Source organism: Alternaria arborescens, assembly GCF_004154835.1.
Source record: "Alternaria arborescens strain FERA 675 chromosome Unknown contig_7, whole genome shotgun sequence".
NCBI lineage: Eukaryota > Fungi > Ascomycota > Dothideomycetes > Pleosporales > Pleosporaceae > Alternaria > Alternaria arborescens.
In genome coordinates this window covers 158,376-180,337 of record NW_021167862.1, presented here as the reverse complement: position 1 = coordinate 180,337, position 21,962 = coordinate 158,376, and the positions used below count along the sequence as shown (strand labels likewise).

The 21,962-nt window shown below is 50.5% G+C and overlaps 11 protein-coding genes across 11 annotated transcripts; 3 read left to right on the top strand and 8 right to left on the bottom strand.

The window, feature by feature from the left end:
* Positions 1–99: 99 nt before the first annotated feature.
* AA0111_g3793 (putative sterigmatocystin biosynthesis P450 monooxygenase) lies at positions 100–1,672 on the bottom strand (the record flags this gene model as incomplete). Its single annotated transcript, XM_028649718.1, has 3 exons — positions 100–972; positions 1,032–1,562; positions 1,613–1,672. The coding sequence occupies 3 exons, from the start codon at positions 1,670–1,672 to the stop codon at positions 100–102; spliced, it is 1,464 nt and encodes a 487-aa protein (XP_028508311.1).
* Positions 1,673–2,416: 744 nt separating this feature from the next.
* AA0111_g3792 (hypothetical protein) lies at positions 2,417–3,490 on the top strand (the record flags this gene model as incomplete). The annotated part of the gene is made up of 1 exon (XM_028649717.1): positions 2,417–3,490. The coding sequence occupies one exon, from the start codon at positions 2,417–2,419 to the stop codon at positions 3,488–3,490; it is 1,074 nt and encodes a 357-aa protein (XP_028508312.1).
* Positions 3,491–3,705: 215 nt separating this feature from the next.
* Positions 3,706–4,533, bottom strand: AA0111_g3791 (hypothetical protein; the record flags this gene model as incomplete). The annotated part of the gene is made up of 1 exon (XM_028649716.1): positions 3,706–4,533. One exon carries the CDS (start codon positions 4,531–4,533, stop codon positions 3,706–3,708), a length of 828 nt encoding a protein of 275 aa, XP_028508313.1.
* Positions 4,534–5,462: 929 nt separating this feature from the next.
* AA0111_g3790 (hypothetical protein) lies at positions 5,463–6,634 on the bottom strand (the record flags this gene model as incomplete). Its single annotated transcript, XM_028649715.1, has 3 exons — positions 5,463–6,295; positions 6,346–6,531; positions 6,592–6,634. 3 exons carry the CDS (start codon positions 6,632–6,634, stop codon positions 5,463–5,465), a joined length of 1,062 nt encoding a protein of 353 aa, XP_028508314.1.
* A 1,354-nt stretch (positions 6,635–7,988) lies between these two features.
* On the top strand, positions 7,989–9,171 carry AA0111_g3789 (hypothetical protein; the record flags this gene model as incomplete). The annotated part of the gene is made up of 2 exons (XM_028649713.1): positions 7,989–8,370; positions 8,441–9,171. 2 exons carry the CDS (start codon positions 7,989–7,991, stop codon positions 9,169–9,171), a joined length of 1,113 nt encoding a protein of 370 aa, XP_028508578.1.
* A 177-nt stretch (positions 9,172–9,348) lies between these two features.
* Positions 9,349–10,344, bottom strand: AA0111_g3788 (hypothetical protein; the record flags this gene model as incomplete). The annotated part of the gene is made up of 2 exons (XM_028649712.1): positions 9,349–9,583; positions 9,653–10,344. The coding sequence occupies 2 exons, from the start codon at positions 10,342–10,344 to the stop codon at positions 9,349–9,351; spliced, it is 927 nt and encodes a 308-aa protein (XP_028508577.1).
* Positions 10,345–10,840: 496 nt separating this feature from the next.
* AA0111_g3787 (hypothetical protein) lies at positions 10,841–12,786 on the bottom strand (the record flags this gene model as incomplete). Its single annotated transcript, XM_028649711.1, has 4 exons — positions 10,841–11,044; positions 11,107–11,861; positions 11,992–12,573; positions 12,627–12,786. 4 exons carry the CDS (start codon positions 12,784–12,786, stop codon positions 10,841–10,843), a joined length of 1,701 nt encoding a protein of 566 aa, XP_028508576.1.
* Positions 12,787–13,578: 792 nt separating this feature from the next.
* Positions 13,579–14,883, bottom strand: AA0111_g3786 (hypothetical protein; the record flags this gene model as incomplete). The annotated part of the gene is made up of 1 exon (XM_028649710.1): positions 13,579–14,883. The coding sequence occupies one exon, from the start codon at positions 14,881–14,883 to the stop codon at positions 13,579–13,581; it is 1,305 nt and encodes a 434-aa protein (XP_028508575.1).
* Positions 14,884–15,685: 802 nt separating this feature from the next.
* On the bottom strand, positions 15,686–17,164 carry AA0111_g3785 (hypothetical protein; the record flags this gene model as incomplete). Its single annotated transcript, XM_028649709.1, has 1 exon — positions 15,686–17,164. The coding sequence occupies one exon, from the start codon at positions 17,162–17,164 to the stop codon at positions 15,686–15,688; it is 1,479 nt and encodes a 492-aa protein (XP_028508574.1).
* Positions 17,165–17,577: 413 nt separating this feature from the next.
* AA0111_g3784 (hypothetical protein) lies at positions 17,578–18,725 on the bottom strand (the record flags this gene model as incomplete). Its single annotated transcript, XM_028649708.1, has 3 exons — positions 17,578–17,630; positions 17,680–17,881; positions 17,937–18,725. 3 exons carry the CDS (start codon positions 18,723–18,725, stop codon positions 17,578–17,580), a joined length of 1,044 nt encoding a protein of 347 aa, XP_028508573.1.
* Positions 18,726–19,736: 1,011 nt separating this feature from the next.
* AA0111_g3783 (hypothetical protein) lies at positions 19,737–20,533 on the top strand (the record flags this gene model as incomplete). The annotated part of the gene is made up of 3 exons (XM_028649707.1): positions 19,737–19,871; positions 19,971–20,215; positions 20,338–20,533. 3 exons carry the CDS (start codon positions 19,737–19,739, stop codon positions 20,531–20,533), a joined length of 576 nt encoding a protein of 191 aa, XP_028508572.1.
* Between the last annotated feature and the right edge of the window lie 1,429 nt (positions 20,534–21,962).

The window sequence follows — 21,962 nt, the reverse complement described above, 5'->3', positions numbered from 1 at the left end:
TCTTTCATCCGACTACATGCGACTTCGTTCGCCGCACAATTACCAAGAAATGAAGGCGGTTTTTCAATCCCGATAATAGAAGATACACACTGTCGCTGATCATTTCAGGGTGATGTAGCATTGGTGTCCTACAGGAGAGATCAAAAACCTATTGTCCATCTCCATCATCTCATCTTTCATACATTCGGAAATTTTGGCGCCACGACATTGTCGGAAGAAGAGAGCTGCTGCTAAGCGAAGCTCTATGTATGCGAGATGGATGCCGATACACACCCTCGAGCCGCCTCCGAACGGCATGTATGACGCTTTTTGATGGGCTGACAGGGTAGGTTTGTTCAGGAATCGCAGACCATCGAATCGAAGTGGGTCGGCGAAGGCTGATGGGTCTCGGTGATTTGTGTAAGCCTGGGTACTGACTACAGCACCGCCGGGAATGTGATATCCACCTATGGTTGTGCCTTGTTTGGGAACAGTTCGAGGTAGCGCTCCAGGCGCAGCACCATAGAGCCTCAACGTCTCTTCAATGACGCTGTTCAAAAGAGGCGCGTTCTCAAGTTCTTCTTTGGTCAGTTCATCGCTTAAGTGTGCGATTTCGTCCTCGAGGCGAGTCTGCAGGTCCGGCTGTTTTAGAACTGCCCAGACGAGATAGGTCAGAGTGACTGCGGTGGTGTCTGATCCCGCAACAATGAGGTTTCCCGCTTCCTCCCGAATATCCTTGTCTGTTAGTGAAACCTTCTCGTTATTTTCGCAAGCAGCCAGCATCTGACCAAAGAGATTCATAGCGTTCCCGTTGCGGTTGCGCATATTCTCGATCGCACGCCGGCCGTATCCATAGACGACATCATCAGTGGTTACCATGGTCTGTATTCGCTTCAAGGGTATGAGCCGAAGGATATTGTATACGATCGGTAGTTCGGATCGCAACACCGATCCAAGCAGCGCGGCCTGGATAGCGTCAATGTAGGGTGTTTGCTGTTCTGTTTGTCAGACTGTCCAGCTATATTATCATGAGGCCGAAGTAGATCACATACCTTTCCCAGTTCAAGCATGTTAAAGCTTTCTCCGAAACAAAGATGTGCAATCACATCGGTCGTCATGAGCGTCCACCACTTAAAGATATCGGCCCCTTGCGATGAACCAGAAGCATCCTGGCGGATCTTTTGGACAGCTAAACCCACTTTTTGTCTAACTTCTACATCCCAGTTGCTGTTCAAGCTGCTATTACTGAAGGCTCGGGCGAACAGCCTCCTTCGGGCGGCGTGGACATGTGGGTCGCGCATAGCGAAAATTCCAGGTGTATCAGTTGGCACAAGGACCGAGTAGAAGTCTGACTTCAAAAACCCGCCGCCAATCTTATGTATCTGAGTCACACCTCCTGTGTCCGAAACGGCGGCCTCGTTTGGTGCAATCCGTACGACACCGCCATATTGCTGGTGAAGCTTGTCCACGTAGAAGATCCGCCTGCCTGAGAGGACCTGGTAACGAAGGATGAGGTTGGTGTATCTTGAGTACCAAGGCCCTGGTAGCTTTGCAAGTGGGGATGTATACCCTGCCCACACGACCTGTACTCCGTCAGCCTTCAGTGAAAAGAGATCAGGTTGGGTTATCATACCTTGGCGATGTAGGCCAGTACAACCAGGACCGCGATTACAATGCCTCGCTGAAGCGACATGGTGTCTTGATTTCACTGAGCTTGCACTTTTGAGTGGCACTGATCTCGTTCAAACAGGATACTCGGCTCCCGGTGAATATGCACAACGGCAGATCATAGTTTCAAATCAAGGGCTGCGCGCTATATACATGCTCGGAATGTGGAGACCGGCCTCTAAAAGGCCCTTCGTTCGTCGATGGCTCCGTCCGGAATCATGGCGACGCATCGTGCCGCAGTACCGCTCTCAAGCAGCCCTGCACGCAGACAGAAGAAGGACCATGTGGGCCAGAAACCCTGTCTCATAAGAAATCAAGAGATCAAAATGTAGTTGCTATTTGGAGCGGAGTGGTCATAGGAGCGGAATGATGAAGAGAGCGGAGTGATGGCATGCCAAGTTCCGCCTCTCCCCACATGAATCCTCGGACGTGCTTTCGCCCGTTCCGAACGGCCCGCGCTCTAACGATCTACACTGTGGTTTCGTTTCGTGGGGATGCGGAAGCCACGGTCTCCGAGGCTCTAACGCTGCTTTCGTTTGCGCAGTATGCTGTTGCTGGCATGGTGCGATCTTTCTTGATGAGGCAGGACATGACGTAAGCGTATTCGTGTAATCAGTACCCAGGTGCTTGTAAGCTAGTGGCCGTTCATACCAAATAACAAATAACAGATGATGACGTAAGCGTCTATGTGCTTGATCCAAGGATTGTTTCATCAATTTCCATTCCTCCTCCCCGCCTCGCGTCCATCAGTTCCCACATTACTAGCAAGATGACGAATCAGACTGGACCCCACACAGTTCTGCAGCAAGGATTTGCGAAATTACCTTTGGAGTTGTTTCTCACTGTCCTCGATCAACTTGTGGGTACCCGCAACGGACAGCAGCAGCCCGTAGCATACGAGCCATCAGGCATCGTCACCAAGACATTACGCGCGCTCACACTAGTATCGCGCAGTACTTACCTCATAGCGACAAAGTATCTTTACTCACACTGTCTATACTTGGATAGCTGCACGACCTACGCTCGTTTCCGTAGAACATTGGGATTGCATATCGGGAATCATCCACAAGCTCTTGATTATGGAGAAGCTGGGCGTAACGACGAATTATTTGCGGAAGCTCAGGTCTTACGAAATATCACATCTCTCTTCGTCTCACCATCGAAGGTGCAAAGGTTGATAGAAGGCAACTATACGCCTTTGGTGCGACTGTCACAGATCATCGACCTCTGCGATTTGATTGGACCTACACTCAGGAGGCTGGCTTTAGACCTGTCTCCGATCTATGCGACACCAACCGAAATCGAGCAGATGAGACCGCATGTCACTGAGAATAATGTCTTCATACACATGCCGCATCTGGAAGAACTGATCATCAGCTACGACGTGCTCAATTACTTCCGACACCCACCACCCAACTTGAAACGGCTGGCTATCACTGCTCAGGAGCTCACGGATGTGGAGGTAGCTTTCTGCCTCAAGATACCGTCACTACGAATGCTGGTCATGATGCGACCCGTCAATCTGGAAGCCAAGGACATCGATATTATATTTGCAGCATACAATGGCAAAAGCTTGGACACTGTTCTAGTTGATGTTAACTCAAATCACCGGACACCTCAGGGGACGCGGAGTTGGAAAGACAACGATACAGTACGCATTTGGGAAGTTGATGTACCAGTGAGCTTCTATGGCGACGAAGACGATATCGTACTGTGCGATGATTGGATATGGACACACGGTGTTCAAGGGACCTTGTGGAGTCAAGACAAGCGACGTATGGCTTCCTGGGAGGAGATTGAGAGACGTTTGGCTGGGCCAGTACATACAATCATGGAAGTATAGCCCTAGAACTACTGCGAACCTAGACCATACTCATCGAGTAACCTTGACATGGCATGAGTGCCGGTTTTACATCCAAGTCCGCATGTTGCTCTTGCCTCACGAAACCTCTCCGTGTAGCGCTCCGTTGACTGACCATCAAGCTTTCTACATCTGCTGCCACTGAGTCCTGTAAGACGCCGCTATCCCATTGTTACAGCCCCCACTAGACCTCTCTTTCAGCCCAACAATGAGTCTTTCCTCGAGAGGTTTTCTGACCGATTCTCCAACTCCCCCACATTCCATGTAACATGTACACAGGTTCCCTTGAGCTTGTCCGCTCTCCCTCCACCCAACCACACCGAAAACATCCCAATGAGCTCCAGATTATCGAATGCGAGTGGCTCGAACATGTCGAACATTCTCTCCGTTCTTATACTTCCAACGTCAAGCGAGAATGCTTTCATCTCTGGGTATTCGGTGTTGAGGAACTCTATGAGGCGGCGATCGGCATCTTTCGCGATCTGATGCGAAGAGAGGCCAGAGCTTACGACGGTATCCGTTCCAGATGTGATAGATATGAACGTCCCAGTAGGTGCTAGACCAAACGTACGGATGTATTGGTGGGCCGGAAGATGTGTGCTGCGGAAGTTCGTCGTCATATCGGCCCACCACTCGTCGTTGTCGTTCGTCTCCCCTATCGTGCTGGAATGTGCGGTACCGACGTTCGCTATAACTATATCCAGCTTCCCAAACTGCTCTCTAATAGTAAGGAATAGTTTGGTGACATCTGCTGATCTTGTGGTGTCGCAGGCTGTGGCAAAACCCTTTCCCGCCGGGTTCAGCCTTCTGAGCTCAGCGATCACCTGCTCTAGATCTTCTGCATTTTGACTGCAGATTGCGATGCCTGCAGCCCCTGCTTTTGCCCATGATAGAGCAATTGTCCTGCCAATATCTCTCGCGGCGCCAGTGACGAGTACGTACTTTCCTGCTCCAGTACGTTGCACTGCTTCGAGAGCAGCACACGGGTGGCGATGGTATAGACTAGTGGTCTCGGCCATCTCCATAGAATAAGCTAGGCTGATATCTCAGGTGGCCGTGTGGAAATGTAGATGTTGGCTGGCAGATGTTGTGGAGCATGTCTCAAATATCACTGTCACACATTTCGCCCCGGAACTCCCAATGCTGCTATGACACCGTCAGCGCTCGCCCGACGCGATGCCGCTTTCAAGGCATTCTACTCTTTCTCTGGTAACGAGTTCGGGATGGTCCGGTCATTAGCCCGTCGCTATCATCCTTCGTGCAACCAAACCCACGGCCAAACATACTCAAAAGACGATGTCAATGATCCCTATATGCGTCTCCATTCTGAATCACACTCTTGGGCTATCTCGCATGCATGTGTTTCTTGATGGTAGTGTAATTCTATACGACCAGACCAGTCAAACCTTGCCTTCATCCTACTCGAACCTGGATCGGCAGGCCTCGTGCACCCTGACAAGTGGCAGGTCGGTACCAGATACTAACTCTTAAGCGTCTAGTGAAGCGAATGTCTAAGTATAGAGTCCTTCTAAGGTCTATATGTACAAGATGCGCTCGCTACTACCCGCGAGCTATTAATAGGCCACCAACATGCAGATTGGAAGGTCCACAGCATGACCGAAGGGCCGGTAACATACCGATTGGACATGAATTCAACGCATGAATGTCTGCTTTTCGCTCGAAGTCGAGTTGAGCCAATGCGAAGCTTTCGAGCATGTTGATGATCTTACATACACGCAGTTGGGGGCGACAAGGGCGGCCAGTATTTGCCGACGACGAACGGCTAGATTCTGCCGGCTACTTACGTATGATAGCCAGATAGAAGAGCAACGTGAATATTGTCATATCATGTATAATCATAGGTCACAAACTCAGATCAATGATATCATTAAAGACCCTCTCAGAAAATGACGCGATCGCAACAATCTTCCGCTCATGGCCTGGACCTCCAGCGCTAAGCAACGGCTACCTCCTGCACCCCGACAACGGTCTTGCTTTTCTTTCTCGCCTCTTCATCTCTCTTCCACTTCTCCGCCCGTCCATAAGAATCCTTGTACCCACCCAGAATTGCCTGTTCAACTGTAATCGGAGGCCACTTTGGTTGTTCCCCGTCCGCCTTACAATTTGGCAGACAATTAACCACATAATCCGGGTTTCCAGAGAAGAAGACAGGAATGCTGTACCTCTCCTCGCCACTCACGTTAATGACGCGATGGAGATTAGATATGTAACGATCGTTGCTCCATCGCATCATCAAGTTACCTAGGTTCACGACGAAAGCGCCAGGAGTGGGGGTTACATCGAGCCACTCTTTTGTTGTGTAGTCGTAGACTTGAAGACCAGAAACAGTATCTTGGAGTAAGATTGTTATGCAGCCGAAATCTGTGTGTGCGCCGATTCCACGAGTGAGTTTTGCTGGGCTGTCGGGTGGCTGCGAGGGGTAGTGGAGGAGCCGCATTGTTGCTACTGCGCCGCTGGCGTATTCGTCGAAGTAGTCTTCAGATAGATCGAGGGTCAGAGCGAGTACTTTTAGGATATCTTTTGCGAGCTGTACGACTTGGGCGTAGTACTCTAGTGATGTGTTCTTGAAGTCTTGCACGTCTGGTAGAGATGACTCCGAGGGCCACATGTTTGGGCCAGAGTTGAGTCTTTTGTTGAGAAAGTAGGGATGTGTTTTGGGAATTTCATCGCCGATGTAGTATCCTTCTTTGAGCTCTGGCGATGTTCCTTCTTCCAACATCTGGGATTTGAGCAGCTCGTAACCGCGGTTCCATGTGTTTGACGTGTCTAGACAAAGGTATCAACAAGACTTCATGTGCAAAGGTCGCTCTAATTACCCTTGTTTACTTTGTTCTTCTCTTCTAATGGCAGATTGAAGAACTTCTTATTCCAGTCCATCATCTTCTGCTGCAACTCGATGGGTACGTTATGTCCGGTAATCTGGAAGAAGCCATTGTGCAGACAGCAGTTTCGCACTTCTTCTACAAGCTGTTTCTTGGAAGTCGCATCACTCTGGTAGAATTCTGGTAGTTGTTAGCAGTGACTATAACAGAACAAGTTCAGCATAGTTCGGGCCTACGAACTGGAGAAGTCCAGAATGGGAGGAGCATCGCCGGCGCTAGGCATGTTGAGTCTTTTAGTAGGCCTATGAGGTAAGGAAACAGTAGAGGTGGTGTTGATAGATGCTGGATATTTTTGAGGTATGAATGTAGGAATGAAAGATGTTTGCGGTGGTTTGCAACGAAGCATCACATTACATCGAATGGTATTATATCCTAGTTTCTCGCCAGATACGCTTTCCATATCCCCATCTCTCACCTACCCCTCACATGCGCGGCGCTATCGATAGCGGCGTTGCGCTGGAAAGATGGCGCGAGTGGGGTTTCGAAGTCCTCCCAACGTTCACCCCCACCCTTGCTTTCAAGTCACGACTGGCCAACTGCAAGATACGTCAAGTAGATGGTGCATCCTACATACCTGGAGGCAGACCCAAAGAGTAACAATTCTCCATTATCCGCAGGTCACCGCGGAGCTCAAGGCTTACCTAGGTAAATTCCAATCATGATCGGAGCAAGCTGAAGTACTCTACAGGGTTCTCGTCTTGCCGTCAACCCACTCTAGCATAATGATCTTGCAAGTTGACCAACTCTGGTGCCCAGCTGGTCTGAGTTGGAAGGTCATCTATGACCACACTGTCCATACTTGATCTGTATCGTTCACCATGGTCATCCGGGAGTGTTGTCGCGAGCCTCTGGTCGTAGTGGAGCTTTTGCTAACCATCCATCATGTACTCAGTATCAGTCCTGTCACCGATGCGACACATGCCATCCCATGACACCGTGTACAGGCTCCTTACGATCATATACTCGGGTGAACAAGCATGTCATTTTGGTGCATCACCGGCCATTGTTTTCCACGATCTCTTTGTGTTTTGAAGCTCTATGTCTGCCGGCTCGTGGGCAGCAGTCATCACATCGTATTCTTTCCGATCTTCTAAAGCGCATGAAGGTCGGGATGACAAAACCCCGTGAAGGATAGATGTGTCGCAAATCCATAACGGTCTGTGCAAGTCCATACAGGATAGAGTTAATCGGTAGTTTCGACGTGCCGTGGAGACAGACAAAAAGGGATCGCTGAGACTGAGGGAGAATTGCTACCTTGTTTACGGGCGATGGGAGCAAAAGAGACAGGGCTGAAGGTCGACACACGACGGAAGGCATTCCGTCATTGCCCAGTCGCTGATTGGCCAGGGAAAACTCGACCATGGGCGGCTGGCCCCACCTTCCCATTAGTAGTGCTTGGTCATGCTCGACATAAGCAGCCCTTCCCTGCCAAGCCTCACCTAAACACCCACCGGATTGTTAAACCTTTACCAACCAGGCAAGCCCACGATGGCACCCACGCCCAACTGCCCTGGACCGATCTTCGAACATTCTCGTCACCCTAGTCGCGTTTTGCATAAAGCGCCCCCTCCCGACCCATGAAGACGCTTTCCTCCATCTTCATCGCCCTCATCGCAATTGCACTTGCCGTCTACAACAACGAGTACATGCTTTCGAGACTCACACAGTCACTCAAACACGTCACATCCCTTGCAAAGACCACCAAGCCCTTGTACAACACCACCCAAGACATGACGACCATGTTCCGCGGACTGCCCGTTATCCCCGACGAGGCCTTTACGACCGATGCGCCCCGCAAGATCGCGAAGTCGTTCCTTGCGATTGAGCAGTCCGAAGGCGCGGGAGCCAAAGTGAGGAGGAGTGTCGGCACTCCAAAGCTCCGCAACTTCTCCCCATTCCTCATGCTCGACCACTTTGCCATTCCACCAGGCGCAGGTTTCCCAGATCACCCACACAGAGGTATGCAACTTCCCCTTCTCTCATGCCTAGTACACCTGTGAGCACTATACTGACTTCTTGATTCGTACAGGCCAGGAAACCATCACATATCTTCTCTCGGGCGCTGTCGACCACGAAGACTTTGCAGGCAACAAGGGAACCATCGAGCAGGGCGATCTACAGTTCATGACAGCCGGCCGCGGCATTGTCCACGCTGAGATGCCACGCCAGAACGAAGACGGTGCGCCCAACGTTGGAATGCAGCTCTGGGTCGATCTGCCCAAGGAACTGAAGTCGTGCGAACCGCGTTACCGAGACCTACGAGCCAAGGAGATCCCTGAGACGACTGCCGACGATGGCAAGGTGCACGTCAAGGTCATCAGCGGACAAGCCTACGGCACCGAGAGTCTGAAGGAGTTGGCATACACCCCCGTTTGGCTGCTCGACTTCACAGTCCAGCCCGGTGGCAAAGTCAAGCAGCCCCTACCAAAGGGCTGGAACGCTTTCGCCTATCTCCTCAACGGCACCACCATCTTCTCGTCCGACGGCGTATCGCGACCTGTCGAACAATACCACAACGTCGTTTTCGACAGCAACGGCGACAGTATCGAAGCCTCAGTCGAAGAGGGCGCCGAGAAGGAGTCGAGATTCATTCTCGTTGCTGGTCTTCCCCTCGATCAGCCCATTGTACAATACGGACCATTTGTCGTAACATCAAGAGACGAGGTCATGCAGGCTATGATGGACTACCAGAGCTATTCAAATGGGTTTGAAAGAGCAAACAACTGGGAAAGTGAGATTGGAAAGAGTATGGTTCACTAAGATGCCTACTCCCGCCTACCTTTTCTTTCCTGGTCACTTCTTATGTATATACTAAATTACGATTCCATTTTTCTTTGCCTTACAACCCCTGGTCTCATCCCATTTCTCTAAAATTTATCAATCGGTAACATACGTTCACCAATATATGGCCACGCACCTGACACTGTTCTGCGCAACTCACATACTCACGCACCCAGCCGAGCTATCTTCTACGAAAATGCCTCCATAAATCTGTCCTTCACCGCGCAGTGGTATGTGCTCTTGGTACCCGTCGAATACCACCGTCTCTGTCTCTGTAGGTTTCTTTGCAATACCGATCTGCAGCTGACCTCCTCCAGCATTGTCATTTGGTAAAGCCTTGGTGACCGCTTTCAACGGCTTGTCGCCTGTGGAGTAATAAACCTTGATCGTACTATACATCTCGTCAGCTTTCCCAACAATCAATCGAGCCTCATGGTATGAGCAAATGCAAGATACTTACTTCCGCACATAGTCCAACTGCACTCCAAAGTTTTGCCACTCCTTTCTCGAAATCTTCGTCGTAAAGATAAATTCATTCTTCGCATTCTGGATCTTCCAAGTCTCCCTTTCCCGCTTCGTATCCACACCCGTCCCACCATCACCAACAAGCACAACACCACCAACGAACATGAACTGGTTGCCCGAGTAATCAGCCTTCTCATGCCACACATTCATATACTCGTGACTCAGATTCAGCGGCCTCCGTTCGTCTTGTTTAATGCTCCAATGAAACGTCACAATACCCTTGTCTGAAGCATCAGCACCAGCGTCATTCTGATCGTCTTTCAGCAGAAGACCTGCACGGCGGAAGCCAGTCTGCAGGTTCTCGCCCGCACGAAACAACGAGCCGTCATCGATGGTCACTTCGAGAGGCTTGTGTTGACGCGGATTGTCGAAGCGGGATTGCGGGGCGGTTTTGGGCGAAGGGAAGAGAAGGATGGAGGACCAGGTACGGTTCTCACCTTTGACGAAGTCGGGATTGTAAGGGGTGTATCCTTGGGCTGTGTCAAAAGATTGGAGAGTCAGGTTGGAAGCGATGCGACCGTCGAAGATTATGGGGCATTTGATGTTGGATTTGGGTTGGTGTGAGTGTGGCAGTAGCGGAGTTGCTGCTGTTAGAGCCAAGAAGGGAAGGAAAACAGAGAGATGCATGGTTAAGAAAAGCTTGACCCTATAGAATCGCCAAAACTCACACAACCACAAGTCTAGGCAACGGAACACATTTATATGGTTCTACTGTTTAGGACGCTAGCCAGCCCTACGCATATTGGCTAATTAGGTAGAGCGGCAGAGCACTATGGGCCAAGATCTAGTGCAGCCACATTCCCGGAACACCATTGGCTCTAGTCCGACGGACCTGGAAGCCGGTTACCTCCAGTGATGTCTCAATGCGCTAGTTCGAGACTTCTTTTGCAATTCGTACACCGGTGCCTCGAAGCGAGTAGAGAGAGACGACAACTTCCTTCGTCTATCGTCATAGAACGTCTTTCCATCCCTTCCAGATCTTTGCGAACTGGTCTTTGCATGCTCTTCCGAACAACAGGTAATTGTGTCTTCGGGCGCCGCATCACAACGACACGGATCAAGATTACATGACCTACCGAAACCGCAGTATGGACAGTGTGATTTTGGCGATTGAATGAACCAGCTAGAATCGGTAGAGGCCGGTCGATTTTCTCTTCACTTGGCCCAGCACGGGTTGTTCATTGTCCCAGAACTTGAGAGAGCGAATCGGCTTCCATGTCCACTGCGCTTCGTCATTCAGAGCGCTGTCCAAGATCCAGGTGATGGCAGCAGTAAAGGCGACGACTCCTATGGCGCTGACCCAGTAGACCCAGAAGTCGCTTCGGTTCTGAGGATAGACATAATATATTAGCGTATGTTTCACGGGCCTTTGATGCATGCATAACTCACTGGTGCATAGTTGTCTTGCATACTGAACAAACTGCTTGTATATGCCAGTGGAATGAAGAGTAGGGCAAGGAGGTTGAGTCGTTTGACTCGTTTGGCCTCTTCCAGGTTTTGACGATTGCCAGCAATTGATGCCAGTCCGGTCATGGCTTGCATGAGGTTATCAGCACGCTCTTTTAGAATCTTGAGCCGAAAGTAGACATATTGAAAGTCTTTCTCGCAATCGTTCCATGTTGATGCTTGCAATCTGGCAGAGCTATTCACCTGACCATCTAAAGGATAGCCAAGACTGAGCATTGCGTCCTCAATGTCGTCGCGGTAATTGCCGCACCGGCGTGAGATGGTCTGCAGACTCTTCCATTGGCCTTGCTCTTCGACCCATGCCGTAGTAAGCCGAAGTTCCAACGAGGGTAGCATCGCTTTGATATAGTCAACAAGCTGAAGATAATGCGCAGCAACGATCTTCTTCAGATAGATTGCTGATGTCTCGGGCGTAGCCCACTCCTCTTGTGAGAACAAGTCAGAGTGCTGCTCGTAATAGTGAAGCATGTCGCGTAGCATCGACTTATGCGGATGCTGTGACTTATCCTTAATCTTGTCATGAGGTACAGGTGGAATAAAGTCAACATAGCCGTCCTGGAAAGGTGCGTTTTTAAGTTCTTCGCGGACATCGATGATCGGACGCAGTGTACCGTCGCCGAGAACTTCTTTGGGTGTACCAGAGAGATGAAGTAGCTGAGGGTCACACAGGATTACAACTAAGCAGATCAGCCAAGAGACATTATAACCACAGCTTGGTTCGATCGTCCTCAGAACTAAGAGTGGGTATGTAAAGCGGGAGATGCACCCAGAGAGCCTTCTTACGATGGACAGTATGAAATCACGTACCATCCCAGCCCCCGTTCTTAGTCTCGCGAGACCACCACCCCACTTTGCGTCGCAATATACCTACCGTGCTCTCCTCTTTCTGGCGCGACGCTGTCATGCCAACATGCCGTCTCGTTCGCTCACAGAAGAAATAACGGTTTTCAAGTGCCTTGTTGAATTGTCTCAACTCGCAGTATTGGAGATGGAAAGCCTGCTTTGGGTCTAGTAAACTAGGATGAGGCAATGCATCGCTCACTGGTGTAAAATCGTTGCTCCAGACGCACGTCCTCTCCTGCCGCTGAAAAAACGTAGGATCCATGAAAAAGTGGCCGCCGACGGCTGCAATGTAATCGGGAGCCAGTCCTTCCATGATGTAGATCCGTCGGCGGTTGTGATCATGTGATGTGGTCTGAAAATGCCTGCAAAGGTCTTTCTGGCTCTTGAATTCCGTCGTTTGAAAACCAGGTACTCCAGTATTGGGTGCATCCAGGAGTGCAACAAGCGCTTTGCCTTTCATCAGTGGCCCATCCTCATTGTTTGGGTCAGCTTTCTTCAGGCCAGGATTGGAGCCGCTCAGCGCTTCGATATACTCGCGATATGGGCCTATCCAAGATTAATGACACCACGAAAAGTCAGCCAGACGAAAGATATTCTACCGTCGGTGCATAGCCACGATCCAATCAACGGCCCTTCGTCTTTCGAAATGGCTGGGCTCGGAGTGATAGTCCTTGAGGTCGCAGCAACGGAGGTTTTGTTGGTAGTGGAAGCCTCGGCAAGGGTCGCCATCTGGACTGTATCGACGCTTTCGCTGGCCATGGCAATGGCTGTGCGTAACAATTTGATATTAAAGCACAGAAAAACTATCAATTCATCTTCATTTGACAAGCTGGCAAACGATGCAGTAGCCCCAGAGTCTCAGGGTGTGTGGTCGTGACTGAGACGGGACGGAGGAAGCGATCATTCGACATTTTCAAAGGGCCGCGGCTCTGCGTCGAGGCGGAGCTTTGTCTGTGTCAACTGGGGGCCAGAATCGCGCCACGTCATCCGTGCATTCGAAGAATTCCGCTTGTGGAGGCGTGCTCAGATGCTGTGTCTGATCGTAGGCACGTTGAGGCTGTGAAATGCAGCCGGTGAGTTTTGGAAGGCGGGGAAAGCAAGCCTGAGGCATTCTAGTTCGCGCGATGCTCGCAGCTAATTAGTCTTGGCCATCCACGGTTCACAATCTTATTATGCTAGTGGCAGTGCGACGCACGACGTGAGGAGACTTCGTAAGGCACCAGCAATGGATATAGTAGTCATTTAATGTCAGTGTGCTCAATTTTAGACTCGTCGACATACCTCCAGATAGCCCTCACGATCGTGTTTTTGTACTGGGCCGGTCTCCTTGTATCGCACTTAGTAAGTAACTGGAGTTCAATCCAACACAGTGCGTTGGAGAACCATCACGATATGGTAGGTGAAAGGTGTAGAGTAGATTGGTGTGTGATTTCGTAGGTCCCTATCCTTGACCGTCCGCATCCGAGAGTAATCCCTCTCACCTCTGTAAATGCTTAATACGCCTGGAATGCCCAAATAGATACGCGCCTAACCCAGATATCATGACATAAATCATACGCTCAGCGCAGCAGGGGCCGTCATCTCTTGTGGAGGAAGGGCCATAGCCGCTTCTGGCTCTACCTCAGGTACCTTGATGCGCTTAGCTTCGGGCTCTTCTTCGTCCCGCTCCTTGCGTTTTTCTGTCTTCTGAGTATCTCCGTCGGTCTTCTGGGCTTCCTTGACTCTCGCCCGCTTGGAAGCGCGCGATTCGTTCATGGGTATACCCAGATGCTCGTCAACAGTGTTTGCCTGTTGCAACAAGTCATCCACGTTCTCCAAGCCCAGCGCCTTGATGACGTCTGTGTAGCACTTTGACTTGTTCATAGCTGCATATGCCTTTTCCTTCCCAGGTATCATCTGACTGAGCAGATACTTTGTGTTGCCCCAGCGGTTCTCCACTTGTAGTGCAAAACGCATGTATTCGGTGACAACGGTCTTCCACTGCGACCGCCACTCGTGAGGGCCGCCCTCTGCGTCGGGTCGGAAGCAGCTGGGGTTCTTTTCGGCTTCGGTTGCAATCATTGCGCCGTCGACGTTGAACTCTTCTGCGAGCTTGAAGGCTTCGGTGCGCGATGTGACGTCGCCGTTCATGAGGCATGCGACGCCTGCTTCGTGACATATTTCTCCGATCATCTTGAGCTGGTGTCTGATGGCGCGCTCCCTCGGTCGCATGGGTGTCGTTCGGCAGTGTACTGTGAGACCCGTGATTCCGGTGCGCACAAGTCTCTTTACCAGTGCCGCCGTTTCTTCAGGCGTGTCTAGAATTCGAATCTTGACGCTAATGCCGATCTCGAATGGCTTTCCTACTTCTTCAACCAAACTTGTTAAAATGTTGCAAAGCAGATCTGGCGTCCTCAGCAGCGCAGCGCCCATACCACCAGACGTGGAGAAGGGCTTGGGGCAGCCGGAGTTAACGTCAATGCCCGCGACATCCGCTGCCACCATCTTGGCTGCCTGCACTGCCAGCTCTGGGCTCGCCGTTCCAATCTGGTATATGAGCTTTCCCTTCTCCAGCTCTGGATGTATGCGGTATATGACGCTCTCGCGGTTCTCGGGATCGAGCGTGGGGTTTTTGATCTTTGAAGTGGGCAGGCGCGAGAACTCCAGCGTCTGCGTATGTGGATTGAGTCTCTTGGTAGTGCCAATCATGGCGCGGTCGATTGTCTCGGGTCCCCAGACCAGGTCGGCGCCGTACTTGAGCGCGAGGAGGCGTGAGGGCAGCTCACCGGAGCGCACCATGGGCGCAAGCACCACTTTGCCACGGTAGTCGACGCCATTCTTGGGGATGGGGACGCGGGCGGGCTCGTTGGAGGCCATGATTCGTGTTATCGATCGTGAGAGGGTTCGAAGCATAACATGCCTTGACAAGACGAGGGCGGAAGTTTGATCACAGTGGGTGGGGAACGGAATGGCAGCGGCCTTTGAAAGTTTAGCGCACGTGCCATGGCTCGTGGGGCTAGCGCGGGGGCGTCTCTGCGGGTACCATTTGATAAATCCATCTCTTATATCCTCCTACTTTTGTTCGGAAATTGGCAGAAACTTCAAGCTTTAATACCACGTATCAGTTCACCGTATGACATGCTTTTGTGGACTATGTAATGCACCTCAACAACTTCCTGCGCTTCTTTCTCTCACCCCCATTTTCATCGAAACTCTGCCACCTTGGCAGTTTTCCCTTCAGAACCCTTGATGCCATTACACAAATATCAAATCTTCTTCGTCTACATCTATATCATCCGATTCTCCGTTCATCAGCCCGTGTACGTATGCGCCTCCTACGAACTTGAAAGCCGTTATATTTGTATCGTCTTCGGTAGGTACGTGTCTTTGAACGTGGAGTACGGGTGATCCGTTCAGTGCAGAGAGCAAATCACCTGACCGCACTCCCGTCATTGTGAATCCAAGTCTTCCTTCTCTAGTTACGAATAGTTGCTTGTATTGAAGGATTCCCATGAGAGATGAAAACTTGCAGGCGTTCTTGTATCGCTTGTTTTCGCTATAGGCTTCTTGCCCGTGCGGTTCCGCCGTGTCCGTCTCTGGATGCGGTAGACTCGTGTACGATCTAAGCAGCGTAAGTTCTATGTATCCATAATTGCGATCTGGATCATATGGGATCTTATTACCTCTCAATTTCGTGAGCAGTGTCAGTTTCCCTCAAGCTTCGGCCTATGGCTTGGAAGTCATCATACCAATCCCGCATGACCACTTCATCTTGCACAGATGCTTTGTTGCCGATCAACGTACGCCAGTACGTATCGAGAGTAATGTCACGATGCACGCCTACACAACCTTCTTGTCTCGTCTCGAAAGTTGTACTATGCATTACGTCGTGAGCAAGTTTCTCTTCCCATTCCGCCACAGCCATCAGTATCTCGTTCTGCCTAGCTGGAGATCCATCCAAATACCATCCAACGTCCATGGGTATCGATTCAAATACCATAACAACCTCATCCAAAATCCTACCTCGGAGCTTCAGCTGCCCAATCTTCAAGTCGCCTCGCGGTTCATTTTTTTGTCCGATCGCAGCCTGATAAGAAGGAACTCTGTATTCCAAGCTGCCTACCGAATAAATCGTGTCACTGACACTGTGAAAATCCGGCACCCAGGATGGAAGACCATTGCATTTACCGGGTCCGAAGGCCATACTAAGCCATGCCCACCATTTGACGCTGTTTGGGTCTGGGTACTCCGTGAGTATGCAAGCGCTGAACCGCGTGAACAGATCTTGATAGGAAGTATAAGCCATCTCGGGATCAAGAGTTCTGCCCCGCAGGTCGTCCTGATTCACCATGCCTAATAGCCCAAGAACGCGATCCTCAGGTCGAAGACATTCTTGTGTCGCGGTGGTAAGAACTGCAACATTCGTCAGAAGGGTTGAAGGGCTAACACCAAGAATTTCCCCATCATTCCAGTAGCATTGCGCCAACTGGCGAGTGTGAAATATCACATCGTTATCTGTGCGAGCCATAGCCCTCTCCATGTCTAACCATTGCAATTCGACATCTCCACTGAGAAAGCTGATCTCTCTAGCCAGCGCCGCTTCTTGCACTACCCAAAGTCTTCGAAACCAACCATTTAGTTCGAGATGGCAGATTGCTGATCTCAGAGGAAGATCGAAGCGGCTAAGATCGATTACTTGAGTTCCCTCAAGAGACTCAAGTGTATCCATGGCCTCCGAGACGCGCTCTGGATACTCGGGAATGCCAAGCCATACCCATACCTTTGCTGCGTACAGATAAATGCGGTTCATCTCCCGGATTTGACTCATCTTTTCTTCGTGGTGCGCTTGGTTGATGCAAATAGCATCGATCCAGATTGGCAGTACGGGGCGAGTGTTTCCTCGGCTAGCCAGGTAAGGAAGTGCAGAATGTAGATTGCCGTGCACATACGAAACACACCCGTTTAAAGTAATGGGAAACAATTCGGCTTGTGATCCCCAAGTATAGGATAGTGCATCATATACAAGGTCTGGTGGATCAAGGCTGACGGTTTGTAGGCTCCAGCTTTGGCCGTTTTCGGACGACGAAGATGTGGGCGTAAGTAGGCGGATATAGCCAGCAGGTAATTGGTCGTAAACGAAACATGGTAGCTCGGTCATAGCGAACACAGAACGGACAGATTATTGTACTGTTTACTGTATTTGTGAGGTGCGGGGACAGTGGTCTGATTGTAGAAAGAGTGGCACAGTCAATAGTATGCTAGTCTTGATCAAGATTAGGCTATGTACCGTCGGTGTACACTTAGCGAATCCTACTTGACTTCGATTTGGTCATCAGCCAGATAGAAGAAAAGTACACAGTACACATGTTCTTGATTCACTCGGACTCTGCGACTGACTCTCATAGAGGATCGCATACCAGAAAGGAGGGCGCGCTCAACCCTATCGACTTTCTGCTGGTGAGCATGGAAAGTCAGAGACAACTGAACGGCCTTGGCTGATCGCACATTCACTTCGAGTAGAACTGCATGTCATAGAAGGAAAACTTGTTTCATTTGATGTTTTTCTCGTCTCTACAGTTTTGCCTTGACTGCTTCTGGGTCCGCCACCTGCACCATGATTTTGCCTGTAGTCGTTAGTGATTTCACTCCCCAATTGTGCCCAGACATGCTTACCAGTGTTCTTTCCCTCGAACAATCCAACTAGTGCATCCTCCGCTTTGGTGATACCCCCCTTGATCACTGTCTCCTTGCGCTTGAGCTTGCCTTCTGAGAGCCATTGAGCAAGTTGTTTCCTTGCTTCGGCGTACTTGTCTGCGAAGTCGAAAACGATAAATCCTTGCATACGAATGCGCATGGAGATGATCATCATGTAGTTCTGCATGGGGAGTCAGTAAGATATTCGGCATGTCAAGCATTGACAGGTAAAGTACCTTTGGGCCCTGAGGCTTCTTCTTGTTGTACTCTGAAATGGCACCGCACATGACGAACCGCGCGAAAGGCTTGGCTCGTGAGAGAGCGAGGTCGAGAATCTCTCCACCTACGTTGTCGAAGTAGACGTCGATCAGGTCTTTGGTGGCATCTCTGAACTTCTTCGCAAATTGGGGGTCCTTGTAGTTTAGTGCCTCGTCGAAGCCAAGCTCCTCCTTCAGCCACGACACCTTGCTGTCCTCGCCAGCAAGACCCAAAACCTTTGCGCCCTTCAACTTTGCGATTTGACCAACGACAGTTCCAGTAGCGCCAGCTGCGCCGCTGACAACCACAAAGTCACCCTTTTTGATCTGACCAATCTCAAGGATACCGAAGTAGGCAGTGAGACCAGTCATACCCAACACGCCCAGCGCATCAGTTGGAACAGCACCTTCTGGCAGATCCAGTGATTCGACATGTTTTTCGTTAAGTACGGAGTACTCAGACCACCCGCACATACCAGTCGCATAAGTGCCAACCGGGAACTTCTTGCTCTTGCTTGCGACGATAAGGCCAATTCCGCTACCGCGCATCACTGCGCCAATCTCGACGGGAGGGATATAAGAACGCGTAGGGTTCAGCCAGCCGCGCATCGCTGGGTCAAGTGATAGGTAAAGTGTCTGGAAGAGGACCTCGCCATCTTTGAGGGACGACGCCGATGGAATTTCTTGCTGTTTTGGTGTGAAGGTCTTGCCAGCGACAACAGCGTCCTGTGGCCGTTCAGCAAGATGGATTGATGTGTAAGTGGGCATGATGGTAATTCCTTTGGTTTTGAAAATGAGATGGGAATAGATTTATAAAGAGAATCCAGTAGGTTTTGGTAGTAGTGGCCTTGAATGAGGCACTGAGAGTGGTCGTTCTTTTGATGGAAGATGGACAGCTGAAGAGATTGGGAGTGAAGCCATGGCTCGCTCGTGTTATTGTAGTTCGTGTCCGCACAGATCCCCCATAGGTGTTCTGCGGAGAAGATACCGAGGTTCGGACGGTCGTTTCCCGATTAGGATGTTCACGTGACACAAGGGCTGAACATGGCGCTGTCAATGGCACAGGAAGGCAAATGGTTACTGATCATTCGTATGCGCTTGTCGCTTTGAATTTCAAGGTCGCTATCTCAGACTTTGTATCGTCTTCCACCATATTTGGTGTTCCAGGTTGGGATATCGCTACAGTGCTAGCGTCCTAACTCGTAGCGTATGCAGTGCTCTTGATGTCACAGAGATGGTAGTTCATGTGGGATAACCGTTTGTCTGAAAATACTGCTGTTATAGATCTTGCCATATTTCATGCTTGCAAGTTTGGGAGCAACACCACCAACAGAGAGGGGTTGCTCACTAATCGTGTCATTGCCTGCAAACCTTCATACGTGCTATTTGCACACATGATTTGATGCAACAGATATCCGCGTCATCTTGAGATGATGCAACGAGGCGGCGTTGAAAGATCACCTTCGAAAATAGCTCATTGCAACCTACCATGAGTGATCAAGACCAAAACTGGTAAGTCGGCGCACAGACTTGACTTGACGTGACGAACCTCCGGAGAACCCTTTGTTTGAAAGATTTAGAAGAGTTACGAATCAGAACATAGTTTCATGATTCGACAATGCAGAATGCTGCCCATGCAAGACTGGGACGCAGCTGTGAAAATGGTTCATAGAGAAGCGAGTCGTACTGCCAAGCCACTAAGGTCGCATGACTAAGCGGATCTCGAGCTCAGCATCATCGCGAACCCTAGCGACATCAACGACCGCCAGCAACCTCACAATGCAGTCACTACGTAGAACAGCAGTGGCTGCTGCCAGGACGAGCCGAACCTCGCTCCCGTGCCAATCGCGCCGCTTCGCCCACGATGAACACGCCCACGGGCACCCGAGCCCAGCCGTCGACGAGCCCATGGGTGTATGTCAACCGCCCTCTACCCCTCCCGAATGGTCCCAGGCCTTCCCCACGATATCGCAATACTTTGGAAAGCATATGGCTAACCTAATTGGCATGTAGTACGGCTTCTATATGACAATTGGTGTCATCCCCGCAGGAATGGCTGTCTATTTTATGTCGCGAACGGACGGCGAAAACAACGAGCCGTACTTCACCCGCATGATCGCCAATGCTACGGCCGGCCTACACGAGAAGTGGACTTCGCAGAACGACCACCACGTGCGTATGATCGAGCAGGCGGGTGAGGACAGGGTGCTGTTCTTGAACACACGGCCGCAGGAATATGTCGATATGAAGTTCCCTGAGTACGTAATTTTCAGAATGTGGCATACTAGGCTATAAGAGAAAAAGACTCAAGCCGAGACCAAGGCGAAGCGATGCACACGGAGGAGGCATTAATACGAACATCCGAGGCTAACAAGCACAGGATCATGAACGTTGGATCGCCCTACAACGTCCCCGCCGGAAGCCAAGTTCAAATGGACAAGGTTATTGAGAAGTACAAGAAGCTTGCAAACGAGGACAACGAGCGTAAGCTGGAGAAGTTGAGGAACAACCAGATCTCTTCTGAGCAGCCATTCGAGGGCAAGACCCGTGTCAAGAAGGCGCCCGACATGTTCTAGATAGAACGAGATCTGGCTTTTTAGATGTAGATACACAAGGAATGATATCCGTTTCATTTGTAGCTGTCGCCGCTTTGTTGTGGTACCTACGTGATGATGTTCAGATTTGCTATTGACGTGTGACTCCAGGGGTGCTTCTCCAGGCTGTTCTGCTAAAGCAATGCACTTAACGTAGGTTGCTAGACAACATGTAATCCTTCTGCGTGTGTGTATACAGACAAACCATGAAGGACTGGCAGAAGTCCGGTTCATGATAGAAGTCCAAAGACTTTGCTTTCGTATATACACCCAAATCACCCCTGCTATAGCCTCCTGGGAACTCAATACAGCAGTACGTTAACTGGATGACTGAGATTGCAATTGCCAAGTCCGTGTTGTTCATCCAGTACCTGCTTTTTATGCCAGCTGCACTCTTTGAGATTCCAGAAGATTGCTCGTCTAGTCTTTGTTCTAGTCCGGTACACTTACTTTCACTGTGACGCCGTTAGTCCCGATATGGCCTTGGAGCTACATGGGCTACCATGGCAAAGGGCCTCCGTAGTACAGCCGCGGCGTATACTGCATATAGCGTTCGTGTTATTGATATCATGGAACTGAGAAGCTGCAGAGAACAAATACGTAGCCACGACTCACGATGCAGCAATGTTCTGGAAGCGGTGAGTTCAGCCACGTCGGGGATATCGTGTGGGGTATATTACCCCCGATATCACCATGGCGGCATAGAGAGACATCTTGAGTACGGTCGGTGTTAAGATCGTGAGTGAGTGATTAGCAGTGGCAAGAGGCGTTCACGACTAGATCAAAGATCAAAGTGTCGAGTCATGGGGCATCGAGGGGTCTCCTAGGATACTCACAAACTCAGCAGAGGTTCCCGCATAAACGCGTAAAGCTGAACGAGCCTAGGCGTGTTGCGGTGTTTCGTGGTAGTGGAAACGCACACGTCACGTCCCATAAGGCTGTTGCCAGGGTTTCAGCCCCACTTGACAGCGGGTACCTGAGCGGGGATCATCGTTGATTGGCGAACGGCTACACCAGCATAACCAGTTCACGATGAATCTTCCTGGGGTGAAGTGAAGGAGATGTTTGCAGGCACTCCAAATGGTTAGGCTAGTTTTCACTCTGAAATGGACTTCTTTTGAGCGGGCTGCTCCCATTGCTGGTCGAACAATCACCGCCAGCCATCTCTCGCCCGTTAACTTGGTCGCTTGTCTGACACACTAACCAGCAAAGAACAAGAAAACAGCTGCTAGGCCCATGAAGATCCTTTACTTGCAAGAAGAGCCGATCTGTAAGGTATGAGTCCCTCCAGCTACGTTGTTAGTCATACGCTCCCGTCGACCAGCTTGCTGTTCTGTCGTTGCTTTTGGTGGGCGTTTGCTATACACTGCAGCATTGGTCCTCGACTGTCGACTTGCAGAAAACAAAGCCT